Source organism: Vombatus ursinus, unplaced genomic scaffold (assembly GCF_900497805.2).
Source record: "Vombatus ursinus unplaced genomic scaffold, bare-nosed wombat genome assembly UNPS02014798.1, whole genome shotgun sequence".
Taxonomy (NCBI): Eukaryota; Metazoa; Chordata; class Mammalia; order Diprotodontia; family Vombatidae; genus Vombatus; species Vombatus ursinus.
In genome coordinates, this window is record NW_020954576.1 from 42,364,853 (window position 1) to 42,386,017 (window position 21,165).

At 37.9% G+C, this 21,165-nt stretch overlaps 1 protein-coding gene across 1 annotated transcript in view; it reads right to left on the bottom strand.

The window, feature by feature from the left end:
- Window positions 1–21,165, bottom strand: part of HHAT (hedgehog acyltransferase) — a 483,325-nt gene that overhangs the window by 233,334 nt on the left and 228,826 nt on the right. Inside the window, exon 9 of the mRNA XM_027871575.1 lies at window positions 7,310–7,345. Coding sequence (XP_027727376.1) covers window positions 7,310–7,345 — 36 coding nt within the window. The remainder of the gene's footprint in view (window positions 1–7,309; window positions 7,346–21,165) is intronic.

Sequence of the window (21,165 nt, forward strand, 5' to 3'; positions counted from 1 at the left end):
AAATGTCAGTGCCTGCCCTTCCTCCCTCCCCAATTATCTTTTATTTAATTTATTTGTGTTTATTTGTATTTATTCTCTTTATATTTATTCTGTATATATTGACACATATGCATGCTGTCTTTCCCATTAGAATATAAAGTCTTTGTAAATAAGGATTATTTCATCCATTTTATGTGTAGACCTATCATGGTTCCTGGTATACAGTAAGTGCTTAATAAATATTTGTTGATTTATTGATTGATTAGATGCAGGTATACCTACTTGTGGTCACCCTGACCAACATAATTTTGCAACAACTGTTAAAATATTGCCTAGAACTATTCCTGGCGTATAGTAGTTGTTGTTTTTTTTAAATGACTGTTGACTGACAGAATACTGTATGTTATACCTTCCTCCATAGTTTTGAAAAAAAACTATAACTTCATTCCATTGGTTGTCTATTGTTTCTATGAAACCACCTGCCCATATTTCAACAAATGCCATGTTTTATCAAGACCAACTAATGATGTTAAGGTAGAGAGTGTCTGTAATATGAAAATAATTACACAACTATCTCATTTTATTTTCACAAGAATTTTTCCCACAGAGATAGGGCAAGTGTCAACCTCCTCATTTCAGTGATATTCAGAAAGGTAAAATGATTTGTCTAAAGCTGTTAATCTGTAGAAAAGCCTGAATTAGAATCCAGCTTTTGAGATTCCCAGTCCATGACTTTCCTTATTAATAAGGAACATAAAACTTAGCAGCCCATATGAGTCCATAAGATGTTATCTAAGTAATTAAATGAGTCAATTAAACTTATTTTCCCCCTCTATTTGCCCGGCATAAAGTCTGACTCCCTTTGGAGTCATACCTTTCTAAAGCTATTCAAACCAAATATTGTTCATCTCTTACATGGAATCTTGGTGATTCATCCTCTCATCCTATCCAAGGCTCATGAAGTCCTTACAAATGATTCAGTGACCCTACCTCCTCCTTTTCATTTTATTTTGGTTAAGCTTTCCTAGAACTCTATCATCATGGGGGCATTTTAAGGACATATGATTGCCAACTGCTTTTCTCCTAATAACCAGTGTTTAATATTTTTGGGGATACAAGATTAAATGTAGGTATTTTCTCCATTCCTTTGCATCCTATGTGATTCTTATCTGTTTTCTCATTAAATCCAACAAAGTAGATCTACCCAATATACTTGGAGATCTTTTTTGTTGTTGTTAGCCTAATTCAACTTGACAAATAGTTATTAAGTACCCACTAAGTAAAAAGAATTCTTCTATTTCTGGGGATAGAAGGATGAAAACTAACACTGACCAAAAAAGAATTCAGAATCTAATAATAACCTCAGGCATACTACTCAGGCCGTCCATCTGTGTTGTCTTTCATTCTTTCTATATGACTAATTTTCCTTCTTTTCCAGTCGTATACGTCCTTCAGACTTCAACATTCCATATACCTCTGATTTTATCTCTAAGTGTAGTAGATCAATTGAGTAAATCAATCAAACTACCCCATCATATCTTATGTAAATGATAAAAGTCTACACCCTTGCACCTTAACTAGTTGGGAATGGGCTTCAATTGAACAAAATCAATCAAAGGACTTCCAATCAAATGTAAAAAGGCCTTGATTAATTTAGATGTCTTTGATGGCCATTGGTTGAATTGGAAGTGATGTTGCTGAAGAAAAGAGTTTGGGTAGGCTGAGGCAACTTGGCCGTGCCCTCAATGGTCCTCTATAAAATACTGAGCCTTTTTGGGTGTTGAGAGATTTGAAATGAGGATTGTGTAGACCAGCTAATCCTCCTGAGAAGGAATTTGGGGGTAGGGGAGGGAAGGAGAGAAGAGGAAAACATTTACACTTTGACCAAAGGGAGACGTTGTGAGCTTAGAAGGGTCTGAGGATTTTGGACTTCTCTTCTCATCGGCATCCTAATACTGTCTCTCCAGAACAGCAGCTGCAGGCAGTGTCCACATCAGAAACCAAGGACAGGCTGGACAAATTCACAATTCTATGAAGGACCTAGCAAAGAATATACACCATGCTTCTTGAGTACCTCACAAAAGAAAGAAAAGGACTTCCACCAGGAGCTATGAATGACCCCTTGGCCACATGTGCTCTTTAGGCTTAATCTCACTTTCTGCTGGACTATATGTGTGCTGGTGAGAGAATGTGTCACAGTTTCGGGGGGGAGAGATGGTTGTACCAACTCTTCTTACTATACCACTTCATTAAAAACCCCAACAACTTGATAATCCATAAGCTATATTGTTAGAAAAATACAACCCCAATCCATCAGGGCTAACTCTAGAACCCTGAAGGGATAGAGTGGGCACATTCTGGGAGTCCAGTTCATTTGTGTGAGTAGAATTTGGGATAGTAGCCTCAGAGCATGTGCTACTTCCTCTACCAATACAGATTGTGACTCTTCTAAAATTTAGCAGGTGGTCTTTGTGATTTTCTACAGCCAAAAATTTCATCACACTTTGGCCAATCTGGTGATGATCTAGCTAAGTTTAGCTAGATGTATCCTCATCTAAAAATATGTGGGTCTGTCCCTAGCCTATATTCAAAGCTTTATCAGTTCGGTAGACCTAGCCCAAATCAACTTAACAGACACCTTAGCTTTAGAGAATACAGGGTCATTTCTACAACACAATGTGACACTTGGAAGACTTTAGTGGAGGACATGTCCTCCCCAAAAACATTTAGTTAAACAGAACTGCTATACATAAAGGAAGGGGAATGGTTTGGATTATTATTTTATGTAGCAAATGAAGGAATGGTGTGGGTTGTGTAGTGCTCCAACTGGAAAAGGAAAGAAATGGGTTCCCTGAATCTGATATTTGATATGAAAGAGTGAAAGGAAGCAGAATGGCTGTCTTAAGAAAACCTGAGGGAAGGCAATGATAGAGGCTAGGAACAAGTGGGGAGACACATTCTTATGGGAAGGATGGGCTTGTGCAAATTTTGTTGTCAAAATGAAAGTGGTCTTGGACAGAACAAATTGAACCAAAAACAAAATGCTGTTGTTTCCTTCTCTGACAAGAATTTAAACCACATTAAAAAAAAAAGTCATCTTGTTTCTTGTAGCACACTGAAACTACTTTGTTTTTAATCACTTCTTTCTGTTTTTCCCTCCTGGTCTCATATCAAGTTCTGCAGTCAACTGTATTCTTTTAAAGAGATTCTTCCAGGAGACTAACTGAATGACTTTCCTTTGATTTATACCAAACTCAGGAGAAGGAATTCATTGATTTTTCCCACAGTCATCATAAACTAAACACCACACACAACTTCAATACTAAAAATGTTCCTTTCTCTTTAAATGTGACAGCTCCTTCCTTGCAACCCAGCCCTGCTGAAAACAATGAAATTAAAATAAAATAACATACCATAACAAACTTGTAGCACACTGCTTTGTTTTTAATCCTTCTATTTTTCCCTTCTGGTCTCCTATCAAGTTTTGCAGTCAACTATATTCTTTTAAAGAGATTTTTCTAGGAGACTCTCTGAATGACTTTCCTTTGATTTATACCAAACTCAGGAGATGAGAGTACATTGATTTTTTTCCCACAGTCATCATAAACTAAACACCATACACAACTTCAATACTAAAAATGCTAATTTCTCTTTAAATGTGACAGCTCCTCCCTTGCAACCCAGCCCTGCTGAAAAAAAATAAAATAAAATAAAATCAACTTAAATGGAAGCACATCTTAGCTGAACAGCATGCTTTGCAGAGATCCTTAAGAGGACTTGGCTTGGTTATAATTTATACCAATTTAGATAGGCCCCATCCATCAAAGCAAAAGATACTGCTGATTGAGTTTAAGTAGGCTGAAGTTATGTTTATGCTTAAAAAGCAAACATTCAATATGTCCTGACATAGTCAAGTGTATAATAAGTCTCTGCATCCCAGTAAAGCATCTATTAAAAAAAAAAAACTTCCAGGAGAATGTCTCTCACATTCTCTCTTCCTTGTACAAGAGAGGAATATACTTCTCTTTTTGAAGATAGGATCCCAAGATAATAGATTTAGGTCAGAAAATGATGTAAGGAGATTGTGATGAGGTACTAAGAAGAAACGTAAGTGCTCAAAGGATCACAAGTCAGGCAGTTTATTAATTACAGTCGTGTAATCATGCAGCTCCCCAGCCCTACAGTCCATGGACAGCACAGGTGGTGGCCTGGGAATATTATGGGATGCATACCCCCACTAAGAGCCCCAAATATCCAGGTTCCAGCCCTTAAAACAAATTTTTATTGCTGGGCAGATTCATAGGGACTCAGAGGGAAAGAGACCTTAGGGGCAATTATCAGTTGGTATGGACTACAATCTCCCTTTATTGATCCCTTTATTGCAAGGGCAATTAGGAATATTTGTTAACCTTACACAACTGGATTAGCTAAAGTTTGCTGAAGTTTGTTTGAAATCAGCAAAATGTTGAATTCCTTGACTGAACACAGCTGACTAAAGTAGTCTTGGGCACATAGAAACATCCTGGTACATAACTGGGTCAATTAGTGGTCAAACATCAAGTCATTTCTGTCCTCTACAGCCTAGCAATAAGCCAATCCTCCAGTGACCTTAAAAACCATCTAACTCAACTGCCTCATTTTATAGCCAGTCAATAAGCATTTATTAAGAACTCACTAAGCACCAGGTACTTTGCTAAGCACTTGGGGATACAAAGAAAGGCAAAAGATAGTCCCTGCTCTCCAAGAGCTCACATGCTCCTGAGACTGTAGCAAATGAAGGAATGGTGTGGGCTGTGTAGTACTCCAACTGGAAAAGGAAAGACATGGGTTCACTGAATCTAAAGTTTGATATGAGAGAGTAAAAGGAAGCAGAATGGCTGTCATAAGAAAATCTGAGGGAAGGCAATGATGAAGACACTACATAAAATAACTAGGTACATACAATATACAGAGTAGAAAAAATATGATCTCAGAGAAGAAATCACTAACAGCTGGTGGAACCAGGGAAGACTTGGTGGGTTTTAAAATGAGTCTTGAAGGAAGCCAGGGAAGCTGAGAGGCAAAAGTGAGGAAAGGGGGAGCATGAGGGGGCTGTGTATAGGAGGTAAGGGCCTGAGTTTTCCAACTCCTCCATAAATGTTTCCCTGACAGAAGACTTTGACCATTTCCTGTACCAAGTTTAGCCATGAAATTCCCACCAACATCTTCATGTATCTCAATGTTATGCTTCCTCATCCTTGTCTTCAGCCTGCACAGACTGTGCACACAGTTTTATTCCACCTTTCATATATCCTTTATGTAGACATCCACACTATCATCTCTGTTGAACATACAACTCCTTCAAATCTCTGTCTTTTGGAATCCCATATTTCCTTCAAAGCATAGCTTAGATGTTGCCTCCAACAAAAAGTCTTTTCTGATCCTCCTCAGCTCTCTCCATCTTGAAATTATAGTGTCATATTTTGTATGGACTTTGTATTTCCTAATCTATGTACACATTTAGATTCCCCAGTAGGTTGTAAAAATCTTTCAGTGCTGAGATTGTTTTGTTTTTATTTCTCAATCAATTAACAAGCATATATTAAGCATCTACTACATGCCAAGCATTGTGATTAGAGCTGGGAATTACAAAGACAAAAGAGAAAAGGTCGTTCCCTTTAAGGACCTTACATTCTAATGCAAGAGACACCAAGTATAAACTGTCCAACACACGAAAATTAGATACTAAGGTAATCACGAAGTACACATTGTAGGCATTTAATAAATATTTGTTGAACTGAATTGTCTTGATTATAAGCTTCTTGAGGGTGCATCATGTGGTTCTTCTCTGAAAAGTACCCTAAATACCATCACATTCAATTAGGAACTAAGTAAATGTGCTTAGGTAATATTAATGATGAACATACCTTGAGAGACCCATTTAATCATATGACAGACTAAGATGTTAGAAGAGACACCTGCACAACTACTTTGTACAACCTAAACCACATTTCAAGTCATTTTTATTAGCGGCTATGCATGCTTCTTTTGCTGAGATTCCTGGCTTCAAAGCTCTGTTTAATGAAAAATTTTCAACCATCTTAATTTAGGCACTATTCACTAAGCATTTAGAGTAACTGATACTTGCAAAAAGCAGGCAACTTTGTAGGATCCAGGGAAGCTGCAGTCTTTGACTAACCAAATAATTTTTCTGGTTTATTTGCACCAGGTCTTTGGGTCAAACTTGCTTCCCATAAACCATCCTTGATGAAACCATCTCAGCCCTTTTCAAACATGTAAGGATAAGGATAGGGACTGGGCCTATGATTTCACTGCTATAAAGAACTACCAGATGAGAAAATTCCCTCTATCTCTGCAGGTCAGCCAGCACCTTAGTGAATGGTCCAGGATCACTTGCCTAGACAGTATGTTTCAGAGGCTAATCCTCCTAACCTCATGGATGGCTATCTATCCACTACAGCCAATGATGTCAAGCTCAAATAGAAATGGATACCTGCCACTACATATTGACTTTAAAAATCACAAACTAATATGATCTGTATTCTATTGGGTTTTTATGTATTTTGTTAAACATTTCCCAATTACATTTAATCTAGTTGGGCAGCTCTTAGGGAGTGTTAAGGGCTGCATGTGCCCTGCAAGCTGTTAAGTCTCACACCTCTGCAACTATATTACGCGGCCTCTTTCAAACATGTACATTTCTTTTTTTAAAATAGTATCTTATTTTTTCCAATCACATGTAAAGACATTTTTCGCCATTCATTTTTTCTAAGATTTTGAGTTCCAAATTTTCTTCTCTCCCCTCCCCAAGATGGCAAACAATCTGATACAGGTTATATATGGGCAATCATGTAAAACATATTTCCATATTAGTCAAAACATGTACATTTCTTAACTTTAAGGCTATGTCTTTCTGCACGACACCAAAATTATCTATTGATTTCATTAAAATCATTCAATTCAATGTGAAGAAAAAAGTTAAAATTAATTGCTTGATGTCTGAGTCCAAACTGATAGAATTTTTCACCCCCAACCAGCTGTTGAAACCTCTATATAAACAGCCTATTAATAAGAATATTAATGGACCACACTTGTGGGGAATGATAACACAAGGTGTGAGCACCTTTTTTAAAAGGTTTTTCTTTACTTGCATGAAAAACTAATGATAGAACAGATTCTCTGAGCCACATGAAGAATAGTGCTATTTATGTTTCTGAAAATGCACTGTTGGTGTTCCTTCAAAATGTTTAACCAAGAGGACAAATATTGCAAACTGCTATCAACAGATGTGCAAGCAGAGATCTGTTCATAGATAAAATTATCATCTTACCGGATTAGGAAATTATGAAGCCCAACATCAAAATACCTGCAAGAAATAGAAAAGGATACACATGTCAATAACAAGTCCTATCCATGATGGCTAACATGGTGACTAAAAAGGGAAAGGGGAGGGAAAGGAACAAGCATTTATTAAGTACCTACTATCTTCCAGGCACTAAGTGCTTCACAACTATCTCAGTTGATTTTTGCAACAACCCTGTGAGGTAGGTTCTATTAAGAACACTATTTTGAAGTTGAAAAAACTGAGGCAGAAAGAGGTTAAGTGACCTGCCCAAAGTCACATGACTAGTAAGTGTCTGAGGCTGGATTTAATTAGATTCGAGTCTGATCCCATTCCTTCATCATTCATTTGATGGCAGTTTAAATCTATTAGCTACAGCTAAGAACTAAATCTATTCTATGAGGAACAGTAACTAAGGTAAAAGGTAAAAAAGAGAGGAAGATTACAGAAAACATGAGATCCTAGAGAAGAAAGAGATGAATCTCTCTGTTGTCACATGTGTGTCTATGTCTTCTGTATTCCTTTAATAAAACTGGTCTGCTATGAGCATGAAGTGATCTGTTCATCAAAACACTTATTACCCTATTTGGAGAATGGATAGAACAAGGGTTGGGGAGAGAGGAAGTTTAAGAGGGATTCTCTAATTCTCTCCCCAGGTTTTATACATTTTGGTTAATTTATGTGATGAGACATCACACCTATCAGACTGGCCAACATGACAAAACAGGAAAATGATAAATGTTGGAGAAGACGTGGGAAAATTGGAACACTAATGCATTGTTGGTGGAGTTGTGAAATGATCCAATCATTTTGGAGAGCAATTTGGAACTATGCCCAAAGGGCTATAAAAATGTGCATACCCTTTGACCCAGCAATAGCACTTCTAGGGCTGTATCCCAAAGAGATCATAAAAATGAGAGAAGGACCCATATGTACAAAAATATTTATAGCAGCTCTTTTTGGGGTGGCAAAGAATTGGAAATTGAGGGGATGCCCATCAATTGGGGAATAGCTGAACAAGTTGTGGTATATGAATGTAACGGAATACTACTGTGCTATAAGAAATGATGAGCAGGTGAACTTCAGAAAAACCTGGAAAGACTTGTATGGACTGATGCTGAGTGAAGTTAGCAGAACCAGGAGAACATTTAACAGCCATGTTGCTTGATGACTAACTTTGATAGCCTTAGCCCTTATCAGCAATGCAAAGATCTAAGACATCTCCAAAAGTCTCATGATGGAAAATGTGATCTACATCCAAAGAATGAACTGTGGAGTTTGAATACAGATCGAAGAACACTATTTGCTCTTTTTTCTCCTCCTCTTTTGTTTTGTTTCCTCTTTCTTGTGGTTGCTTCTATTGGTTCTAATTCTTCCTTACAACCTGACTAATGTGAAAATATGTTTAATAGGAAAGTATATTTATGGCCTGTATCAGATTGCACACCATCTTGGGGAGGGAGGTGGAAAGGGAGGGGGAGAAAAATTTAAAACTCAAAAGCGTATAGAAATAATTGTTGATAAAACAAAATAAATTCATTTATTTTTAAAAATTTATGTGGTGAGGTAAAGACCTGCCCCTAATAAACTTGTGACTCTCCCATCTTCCCAAAATTCTAAGGGCCACTTTTCTTTCTTTTTTTTCCTCTCTTATTTTATTTTTTAATTACATGTAAAAAAATTTAATCTCTTTCTTTTTAATTTTGAGTTCCAAGTTCTCCTCCTCACTTCCTTCCCCTCTCCTTGAAAAGGCAAACATGAAAAGATCACAATTGATATTACTTCTGATTTCCACTGTAATGATTTTTATAACTGAGTTAGTACATGCCTGAACTCACCTTCTCAGGAATGCAGTTTTCCCTCTGAGTTAATTTAAAGGTATGGTTGAAAAGTTGGTATCATTCCTGCCATTAATTCCTGGGACATCTGCTTGTTGTCTATAGGCCCCAACCAGATTAACCTGGTGCTACCCTCCAAAAAAACATGTTCTCTGTCCTTTCCTGTCCTTATACAATTAGGGGAGGTTTAATCTCCCCCAACGGGACAGCAAACCGGGTGCTATTGCTCACCTACCCAAGATTACCAGAGGCAGAAGAGTCCCATAAAACAATTAACTTTCCTTAATTCTCAGAGAGGGGCATGATTAGCTTGCACCTGAATGACAGCCCACCTTTCCTGTAACCAATTGTGAGATTCCAAAACTGCCCAGACCCTCATCCTTCCCTTCATGTCAGTAAAGAGTCCCCCATTTCTCATTTGAGTTGCTGGCTTTGCTGAGGTTGTCAGAATGACCCACTTAGTTAACAGTTACACGCATCACTGTTAATAAATGTATTGCTCGGAGTGTATATCTAAGTTTACCTTCATTGAATTTATACACAACACAAGGAATTTTATATAGGTTATACATGTGCAGTTCTGCAAAACATATTTCCATATTAGCCAGGTTGTGAAAAAAAAATTTTTTAAAAGTATGCTTTTATCTACATGCAGATTTCATCAGTTCTTTCTCTGGAAGTGGGTAACATTTTTTCATCATTTGGAATTATCTTGGATCACTGTATTGCTGAGTATAGCTAAGTCATTCACAGTTGATCATCATAAAATATTGCTATTACTGTGTACAATGTTCTTCTGGTTCTGCTTACTTCACTTTGCATCAGTTCAGGTAATTCTTCTCAAGATTTTCTGAAATCATCCTGCTTGCCATTTCTTATAGCACAATAATATTCCCTCACAATCACATACCACAACTTGTTCAGTCATTCCCCAATTGATGAGTATTCCCCTCAATTTCTAATTCTTTGCCACCACAAAAAAAAAGAGTTGCTATAAATATCACTGAGCCTTGAGTCAGGAAGACCTGAGTTCAAATGCAGCCTCACTAGCTGCATGACCCTGGGCAAGTCACTTGACCCTCTTTGCCTCAGTTTCCTCATCTATAAAATGAGCTATAGAAGGAAATGGCAAACCACTCTAGCATCTTTGCCAAGAAAACATTTAATGGGGTCAGGAAGAGTCAGACACAACTGAAACTAATTAAAACAACAGCAAATGTCCTTTTCCTTTTCTTTGACCTCTTCAGGATACAGACCTATTAGTGGTATTGCTGGGTCAAAGGGTACACACAGTTTTATAGCCCTTTGGGTGTAGTTCTAAATTGCTCTACAGAATGGTTGGATACGTTTACAATTTCACCAATAGTGCATTAGTGTCCCAATTTTTCCACATACCCTCCAGCATTTGTCATATTAGCCAATCTGATTGGTATAAGGTAGTGCCTCAGAGTTGTTTTAATTTGGGTTTCTCTAATCATAGCAATTTAAAGCATTTTTAGGTGACTATTGATAACTTTGATTTCTTCTTATGAAAACTGCCTGTTCATATCCTTTGACCATTTGTCAATTGGGTAATGATTTGTATTGGATAAATTTGACTCAGTTCTCTATATACTTGAGACCTTTATCAGAAAAACTTGCTGTAAAAAAATTTTTCCCCCAGTCTGCTGCTTTCCTTCTAATCTTGGCAGCCTTGTTTTTGTTTGTGCAAACCTTTTTTAATTTAATGTAATCAAAATTATCCATTTTACATCTTGTAATGCTCTTTATCTGTTATTTGGTCATAAATTTTTCCATTTTTCTTAACTAGAATACCCTCCCTTCTTTTCATTCACAGCCCTTTCCACCTTCAAAACTCAATTCTTCTAGGAATCTTTCCAAGATTAGACTCTATCTATTATCTTAAGGCCTAAAGTAGAAATCAATTAGAAATGTGCTATTTGTACATAACTGTACACATCTTTATTTTCCTTTTTAAGTGTTATCAATTTATTTTATATGCCTATGTTCTCTGTATTAGCTGCTATTTGACAGTGGAGATAGCACCCCTTGCTCCTATTGTCCATAGTATATTGCTAGAAGCATGGATGACATTCAACAAATTTTACTGGTGGCCAATGTAGCACTCAGGTACCAAATGGTTATGGAATTTCCTAAGGGGCAATGTGGTGCGGAAGATAGAGGTTTCATCAGGGAGATCTGGGTCTAAGTCCTGTCTCTGATCACACATTAGTTATGTGACCATGTGCAAATCACTTAAGCTCTCATTGGCATAGTAAAATCTCTAAGTTTACAAGTTCTAACAGGAACTGCAATAGTGAAAGGAGTTTCCATAATGGGTGTTCCCAACAATATAAATGCTGATATCATAACAGCACTCCTAGCAACTGCTGGGAATCCACTGCAAAATAACTGCTGATATCATAGGTCTGAGCTAAAAAAAAAAATTCCCAATATCCTTTGTTTTACCATTAGTAACATACCCTCCTCAAATTCCTGCTGCCTATATGACATTGCACTGGGCACTGACTTCCAGGTCTTACAACTATTTACAAGCCATGAAAGGGTTGGCATAGAGAGGAATCAGAAAGGCAGCTGGTGAGGGGAAGGGTAATGAAGAAACCAAGGAATGGATGAGGTATTAATATAGGAACCTTGAAGCTAAGAGTGAGAAACTTGGTCATAAAGACACCAGTGACTTGGGACCAAACGTAGGGTCTAGAAATGACTGTAGAGAGTCATAGTCATAGGAGTAAGGCCTCATCTTGCCTACCCAGCTTCTTGAGAGACCATCATGAACACCTTGACAATATGCCCAAATACCATATGAAGGAAAAGGGCAAGTAAGGGAATAAGTGAATATGTGAGGGTTTGGGGGGAAGGGGATAGTAAAGACATAAGCACTGCAAAATGCATCCCAGAGTTGGCTAAAGGGAAGAGTTCAATGTGATGAAAAAGGGACTGTCTAGAAACCCACTGGGGAAAGGCTTCTCTTCCCAGAGTTTCCTCTGTGCAAGGACCTGGGCTCTACTCACAAATCCCCAAATGTGAGGAGAATGACGACACACCTGGTCTCTGGACAATTTGAGCAGCAGTGGAAGCAGGTACAACCAAAGAGGAGGGAAATAAAAGATTAGCACCCAAAAATAAGTTGGAAAAGCTTCAAGATTCAAAAAAGCACAAGGGAGACAGCCTGTATGAAAACCTAGGCCACAAGCAAATAAATGAACAGAAAAAATTATTTTTTTAAGAAGGAAAATAAGTAAACATACAGAAAGGTCAGAACAAAATTAATAGGTCCTATACTATGAAAGAAAATAAATCAACATCCTCCAGTGAAAAAAGAGAGTCCTACAATGCTCTAGAGATCATGAAAGGACAAGAAACTCCAGAACAGTTTAAAAGAGAAATAAAACTTTTCAAATGAGGCATTTCAAATGAAATTAGGTCAGAAATCATAGGTCTTGATGTACAATTTTAAAACAGGAGGATAAAGTAATTAGAAGACATAGTAGAGACTCTCTCCAAAAGAACAGAGGCTCTGGAAGATAATTACAGATTTGAAACACAAGAATAAAGAACTGGAAGAAAATTTGGCAGAAAGGAAGCAAAAGGCAAAAATCACATTTAAAAAAAAACCCACAAATTCTATATAAGTCAAAGTAACTGAACTTGAAGATTGTATGCAGAGCGATAACTTAAGAATTATAGATCTCTCAGATGAACATGACAAATGAAACCTCAATAGTATACAGCAGGAAATAATACAAATAAACTGCCTGGAACTTCCGAATAGAAACAATAAAGCACCAATCAATCAAATCCACATATTGCTACCAGAGATAAAAAGCCCACACACAAATCTCCAAGGCACATAGTGGTTAAATTTTACAGTTTCACTAACAACTAATTAATCTTGTAATTATCCGTAAGAAAGACCTTCAACTATGAAGGAAACACCAAATAATAAAACCTAAGAATTACTCCATGGTCACAAGAAATTAAGAAAAAAAGTGAAATAATATACTCCAAAAAAGTACAGGATGTCAAGTTGAAACCCAAAATGATATATCAATCAGTCAGTCAATCAACAAGCATTTATTTAATGCTTAATATGTGTCATGCACTGAGCCAAGGTCTAAGTTTTTCACAAAAGTGAAATGATCCCTGCCTTCAAGAAGCTCACATTTTAATGGTGGAAATGTGTATATGTATAAATATATACATATATACAGAGTGTCCAAAAAATCTTAGTGCCATTTCAAGCTATTAAAGTTTAAAATAGCACTAAGACTATTGGGACACCCCATATTTACAAAATAAAAACCAGGTGGTTTTGAGAAAGAGTGCACAAGCATCTTAGGGGATCAGGAAAGACTTCATACAAAGGGGAACACTTCAGTTGAATCTTGAAGGAAACCAGAGACTCCAGGAGATGGGGGTGAGGAGATAGTGCATTCTAGAAATATGGAACAATGGGACAAAGGCAGGAGATAAATGGTACATATGAAGAATAGCAAGTAGACCAGTAGAAAAAGGAATGGAGTATTGTGCAAGAAAGCTTGAAAAGTAAGAATGGACCATATTCTGGAGAGGTTTAAATGCCAAAAAGAGGAGGTTATATTTGAGTTAGCTAAAATCAGGCCACTAGAGCTTATCGAGAGGTAGGATTGGGGATAAAGGAGATAGCATGATTTGATCTACAATTTAGCATCTGTGTGGAGGATGGATTGAAGTGGGGACCAGCTACGTGTAGCAAGGCCAAATAAGAGGCTAGTGCAATAATGCAGGTTAAATAGTGATTAGAGCTTGAACTAGGGTGATTGTGTGAATGGATAAGAAGGGACTAAGTGAAAAAAGTTATGGAAGAAAAAAAAAGATTTGGCAACTATTTTGATATGTGAAATAAGATAGAAATCATAATGAGGAAATGCATGAATGGGGAAAAGATGAAGAAAGAGACAAAGGGTATTCAGAGATGTACTTAGTCCATAGTGAGACCAAGGAGTCAAGGATGACTCCAAGGTTGGGAATGTAGATGACTAGAGGAATGGTGATACCCTCAACAACAACAGATAAGTTTGGAAAAGAGATTGATTTATGGGGAAATAGAATGACTTCTGTTGTAGATGTGTTGAGTTTGGAATACTTATCAGTCATTCAGCTGGAAATGTCTGCTAAGGAGATGGTGATACAGAATTGGAGCTCAGGAGCTAGATGTTGGCCGGATACATAGATCTATGAGTCATCTGCATAGGGATGGTAATCAAACCCATGGGAACTGATTAGGTTGCCAAGTGAGAGAGTATAGACAGAAAAAAGGGCTTAGGACAGAACCTTAGGGTACATACACAGTTAATGAGACTGACATAAATGGTGAAACATCAACAGAGACTAAAAAAGAGCAGTCAGGGAGGTGGGAGGAGAAGCAGGAGATATCAATGTTCCAAAATGACAGAGAGGAAAATTATCCAGGAAAAGAATATGGTCAACAGTGCTAAAAGTTACTAAAAGGTCAATAAGGATGAGGATTGAGAAAAGGCCATTAGATTAGACAACTGTGACATCATCAGTCACTGCAGAAAGAACAGTTTCATTTGATGGATCACATCACAAGCCTAGATTGCAGGGGGTTAAAAATAATATGAGAAGAAAGGAAATCAGGACTCTGAGTATAGAGAGCTTTTTTCAAGGAAGTGGACTGAGAAAACAGGAGAGATACAGGATCATAGAAAGGACAATGAGACTTTAGTGAACATTTGTTGTTTTTTTAAGGATGGGGAAGATTTAGGCATGTTTGTAGGTAGCAAGAAAGGAACCAGGAGATACAGAAAGAATAGATATTACAGAAAGAAAGGAGGGGGTGGATAATAGTAGAGAGAATCTGCTGGAGAAGACAGGAGAAGAGGGGATCATAGGTACTAGGAGTACCCTTGATGTAGAGTTGAGAGATAGACCATGGGAAAGAGAAGGGTCAGATTTCTTCATCAGAAACCAGAGTTAGAGGAAATGGTGAGTGAATAACTGGTTGTGAGGTGAGGAAGGGAGAAGAGGGAGCTCTCAATTAATGGCCTCAATTCTTTTTGTAAACTAAGCAGCAAGGACCTCAGCTGAGAGAGTGCCTAATAATGAAAAAAAAAAGTTAGAACTTCAGCAATAGAGAAACATTTGAATCATATCTACCATCTATCTCCCTCATCCTCCCAAAAAAATCCCATACGGTTTCACACTTACAAACACTCCAAACAAGAAAGCCAATGAGCATTAATTAACAAGAAAATGTTGAATAATGAAATCAATTTTTTATGTTCATAGGCTGCTATTTAAAGAGGAAAAAATAAAAATTGAACTTATTGGAAAAAGAAATAACAAAATCAACACAGGACCCCAAAAAAGACTTAGAGGCTAAAGGTTAAAGGAGAATTTAAAGGATACGCTTGAGAGAGAAGAGAAGCTCAATTAATATTCCATGGACTGAATCCCAAGACCTAATGTAGGTGAATCAATATCTTCTGTGAGACAGAGAACATAGTGGCAGATTCATGAACGGGAAGAGAGGAGGTAAGAGAACAGCTTGAGAAGTGAAATAGGGGGATGTTGAAACAACAAATAGACAGTTTTTTGGGTTTTTTAGGAGGTTAGTAGTGACAAGGGGAGAAATATATGATGAGAGAATGCCAAAGACAAGTGAAGGTTTTTTAAGCATGTTTGTAAGCAGCAGGGAAGGATTTAATGGCTAAAAAGAGATAAAGGGAATGATCAAATTGGCAAATTCTTAGGGAAAATGGGAGTTGATCAAGGCCACAGACACAGGGTTTGGTTTTGATAAGGAGGACTACCAATTCTTCTAAGACTGGAACAAAGCAGGAAAGAGTGGGGAATGATGTTGAGGGGATCTGAGGAACAGATATTGAGAGAATAGAGAGCTCCTGACAAATGGCCTCAAAAAAGGTCAAGCCCTTTGCTGAGAAAGGGGAGAGTAGAAGGGATCTAGGTGACTTCAGGAAAGAAGAGAGTTCTGAACAAGTACCAGGGAGAGTACAAGAGGGAATCAATCAGGGCAGAGTAAAAGGATTGCTGTGCAGCAGTGAGTGCACCCTTAGGATTAGATAATATAAATTAGTAGTAGACCTAATCAGCATTTTTCTTGACTTTTTTTCAGCAGCATGTGAATAGGGGCAGAAAAGGGAGACAATGGGTAAAGCCTAGCACTGGGATGTGGAAAGAAATGAAAAGCACCAAGACAGGGGGTAAGGGTTCAAGGGTAGAATACAGCATGAAGTTGAACTAGCTAAGTATAGGAAGAAAAGCAAGTCTAGGGGAGTGTTGATAGCCTGAGAAAGCAGAGAGAGGTGCAATGAGCAGAAGTTGTGGTAAGGACAAAGGATAGGTTTAAGAGGGCTGAGGAAAAGGAAGTTTGGGTTATATAAAATAAGGCTAATCTGAATCATACCATACTACTGTACTTACTAGAACCAGAACTCCTTAGAAGGATCATTTGGGGGTGGGAAAAGGGGCTGTGAATTCATCTGTCTCTGTCCCATTGTTCTGTCTGATTTTTCTGACCATTGAGTCTATTGTACCACTTCCCATTTTATCCTTACCACCTGCTATTCTATGATAAATCTAGTCTTTCGACTCAAAACCTTGGCATCCTACCCTCTGAGTAACTAAAGTTCTGAACATGTTCCAAATTACATCTAGATTAAAAAATGCAATCTCAGAATCCAAACTGTTTATGTCTTATTTGAGTAACTTTAACTACCGCTGCGGATACTAGATTCTCAATTCTCAAATGGTTGATATTGCATTACCTGGGTTAGTTACCACATCTGGCTTCACATACCATGCAGAGAGATATTTCTGTGCAAAGCATGTTATTGAGCTTTTTAAAAAAAAAAAAGTTCCAAATGACCCTAATGTGTGAGGTTGCAGCCAGGGAAATTAACAAATCAACCCTGTAGTTATCAGTGCCATCCTAACTTAGCTATAAATCACGTCCTTAGAAACTAGATAATCTCATTGAAAATGCAATTACTTTCCAATGATTCAACAAGAGAATACTCAAATCCCACTCCTCCATGGGGGCAGCTGTTCTCCAAAATGTACTCTGGACTGTCCCTAAAGAATTCAGAGATGGGAACCTCTCTCCTGGGAATTCTCTTGTTTGAGGTCCATCCCTTGGCATATGACTTTTCTTTGGTAAGGTGATACATAAGACAGATTGCTCAGCCTGTAGATTCCTCCCCATCTTTTCCAGTGCTACAGATGAAGAACAATGTGTGCATCACACTTAAATCCTCTCTAAATGAGGGAGAAAGACAATTCTTCTTGAGATGAACATTAACAGAATTTTTTTTTTCAGGCACATACAGAGATTCAGGAGTATTTTCAAGTTAAGAAAGAACACAGAGCAACATGGATCATAGATTTAGAGGTGAAAGAGACCTTTGAAGATATATAATCCAACCCCCTCATTTTAAAGATTAGAAAAGGCTTAGAGAGTTTGAGATTTACCCAAGCTCATATAAAAAGCAAACATCCAAGACAGGATCAGAACTCAGGTTATCTAACTCCAAACTGAAAAATCTTTTCCACTATGCTATATTTACTATTAGAGGAAGCAGGAAATTGCACTTTCCCTAGACATTTATTGACATTCTACCATATGCAAAGCAAATGGTTGCATACATTATGAGGAAAACTAAAAGATACCATGGCACCTGCCTTCAAAGAGTTTACAATGCTGCTGCTGCTGCTGATCTGAACCATGCTCATATAACAACTAAGGAATAATTACAATGCAATATAAGTGTCATAACACCACAAGAAAGAAGACAACTGGATACTAGATATATTAAGGTTTACCAACAAGCCAGGGGTAGGTGGAAGTTGAGGCCCAAAGAAGTTAACATATGAATCTAAAGCCAGCAAATGCTCTCTTTCTGACTTGTGACTTGTATACCCACCACCTCTTTGTAGGTTAGAAGCTCAAATTGTTTTCCTTCCTTCACTCTTTCTGACTCAAACATCCTGTGCTCCTAACCTTGACCCCTCTATTTTTTCCCAGACCTTAATCATCATGACCTCAGCCTGGATGCCTGACCCACATTCCTAAACTGTTCCCTTTATATAATAACTTACATTAATGCTCTTGATTCTGAGCTGTACCCTGACTTTGATCAACCCTGCCCTAGTGATTTGGCTATGTTTCTTGAAGAAAACAGTCAGATTACAAAAGCTTATTGTTTTAATAGTTAGTATTATAAAGGGGTTTAAGGTTTATAAAGTGTTTTATTCATGCTATCTCACTTGACTCTCACAACTACCCTGTGAGGTAGGTGCTATTATTATCGCTATTTTACAGATGAGGAAATTGAGGGAGAGAGAGGTTAGTGGTTTGCCCAAGGTAACACAGCTAAGTAAGTCTCTGAGGCCATATTTGAACTCAGGTCTTCCTAGGTCTTTGGCAGCTAGGTAGCACATTGAATGGAGCGCTGGACTTGGAGTCAGAAAGATTCATATTCCTGAGTTTGAATCTGGCCTCAGACATTTACTAGCTGGCTGACTCTGGCAAGTCACTTAACCTAATTGCCTCAGTTTCCTCATCTATAAAATGAACTGGAGAAAGAAATGGCAAACCATCTTTCCCAAGAAAATACTAAATTGGGATCACACTGAGCTGGACACGACTGAAAAAAACCAACTGAACAACAACTTCTTAGGTGCAGTGCTCTATCTACTTCAGCACCTAGCTTAATTTAAAATAACTTAAAAGCATTTTATTTCAAGCGCTGTTCTTTTGGAAAGTTTAGGAGGTAGTTATCATATTCCTAATACAATGTAGCAAAAATACTCCCAAATATCATAGAATCTTAGTCCTGGAAGGGATTGAACATGATCTAGTTCAACACCCTAATTTAACTAAAGAGAAAACAGTCCCAAGAAGACAAAGGAATTTGTCCAAGGTCACAAAGTTATTGGAAACAGGAATTCAGGTGGCAAGTGTTTCCACTATGCCATGCTCATCAACTCATCAATAGTTCCTTGCCTCCTCTAAGAACCTATCCACACTTCACGGGCAGATGCCCATCAAATGTTTCCAAACAAAAGTCCATATCCTGTAATCTAACGAAGTTGATTTGGGAATTCATCATTGATCAACTTAACAAACATTTATTAAGCATCCCATGGCACAGTGGAAAGAAAACTGGCCTCAGAGCCAGGAAGACTATATTCAAGAACTGCCTATGACACGTTCTGGTTCTATGACCTTGGCAAATGACAACATCTCAGTGTTCCAGGCAACTGCATTGGCAGGAAGGTTCAGCCCCTATCCCCTTGGTGGTTGTTGTTGTCGATGTTTAGTCATTCATTGTTCAGGAGTGTCAAACTCTATATAATAAACAAAGTGTTATAGAAAATGAATACAATGGAAAAAACAAGATAGCCCAGGCCCTCAAGAAGCTCACATTCTACTGGGAGAATATAGCATGCAAACAAATAAGCAAATTCAAGGTATGTAATTAGAAGAGAAAGCTAATTAATAGGGAATTGAGGAGTGGTGTGGAGAGAGATCAGGTAGTTTTCTCAGAAGAGAAGGTGCCTGCGATCCCTCAGGAAAGTAAACATATTTCAGAAGTTGGTAAATAAGCAGTCTCTTTCCATCAAACCCACATTATCCAAGTAACTCTGAGACTTTGATCCCCAAATAGATGGCTGATTAGTAGTAACCAGAGACAATCCTCTTATTTCTCCAAGTAGCATGCTGCTTCCTCATTCTTTCTCTAAAATGTAAGATCCCCAAACTTTCAAACACTGGAACTCAAAATGTGTCCACAAAAGCAACCCTCCAAAGTTGGTGCTCCCCAGAAAATCTCCATTTTTCTTTCTACAAGGCTATATTCTAGGATCACACTTCCTAGAGAATTAAAAAATCAACCTTCCTTCACAAAGTAGCTTGGGTTTTTCAAACACTGACCATGAAGTACCCTCTTGGGCTATGTGTCTGCTTCCGCCATATGCTTCTGCAAGAAAACTCCAACTATACTAGCTGCAATCATCTCTTGAAGTGAAGGGTTGTCATCTTTATGGCTAAGCTAAGTAGAGTCATTTAGTCCCTGGAATACAGGAAATCTCCTCTCAGGCCATGTGGGCTTGAACACATGCACTTTCCACATACTTCTCCTATTTCAGTTCCTGGGGGAGAAGACACCGTGCATGGGCATAAGTTCCCTCCCACTCCAGGATGCAGGTCTACTCTGCTGCATTCTGCTATTTCCTAAAGTAGAAAAAGAAGTCCAAGTGAGAGAACTGGATTAGTGTATCTGTCTTATAGACCATGGAGAGAGGTAACTCCTCAGACAGAAGTCTGTCCTTCCCTCCCTCCTCTCGGTATGGTACTAGTGAACCTATCCACACTTCATGGGCAGGTGCCCTTCAAATGCTTCCAAACAAAGGTCTGTATCCCATAATCTAATGAAGTTGGTGTGGGAAGTCACCAAATTGATCAAGAATTCCCCTAATAAATCCCTCTTACAGATAGATTTTCGTTTCAAGAAGAAGTTTGGAGTTCCTTGCACTGTTGTCCAAATGCAGTCCTGCTGGCTCTCTTCTCCCTTTAAAATTAGGTTAATTGTCTATGTGCAGTAACTGCCCAAGATATATGTCCTAATGGATAATCTTAACTGTAAAAGTTGGCTTTTCCTGTCTGGAGAACTAGGTCAAACTCTTTTGAAGGATTATAGAACTCAGTTAGGAAGCGAGGCAGCCATCTGGAGACCGAGGCAATCATCACAATATCACCTGTGAGAAGGAGATTTTTTCATTTCTAAGGAATACCTTTTCCTTTTGCACTATTCACTGGATATCGTCCATGACAAAAGGTAAACTTTTTGCAAACTGAACTTTCCTAATTTTATGACTTACTTGATAATCATGGGAAAATAATAAAAAAAAATTCTCCATTGTTGTACCTTTCAAGCAGTCTTGTACATTTTAACATAT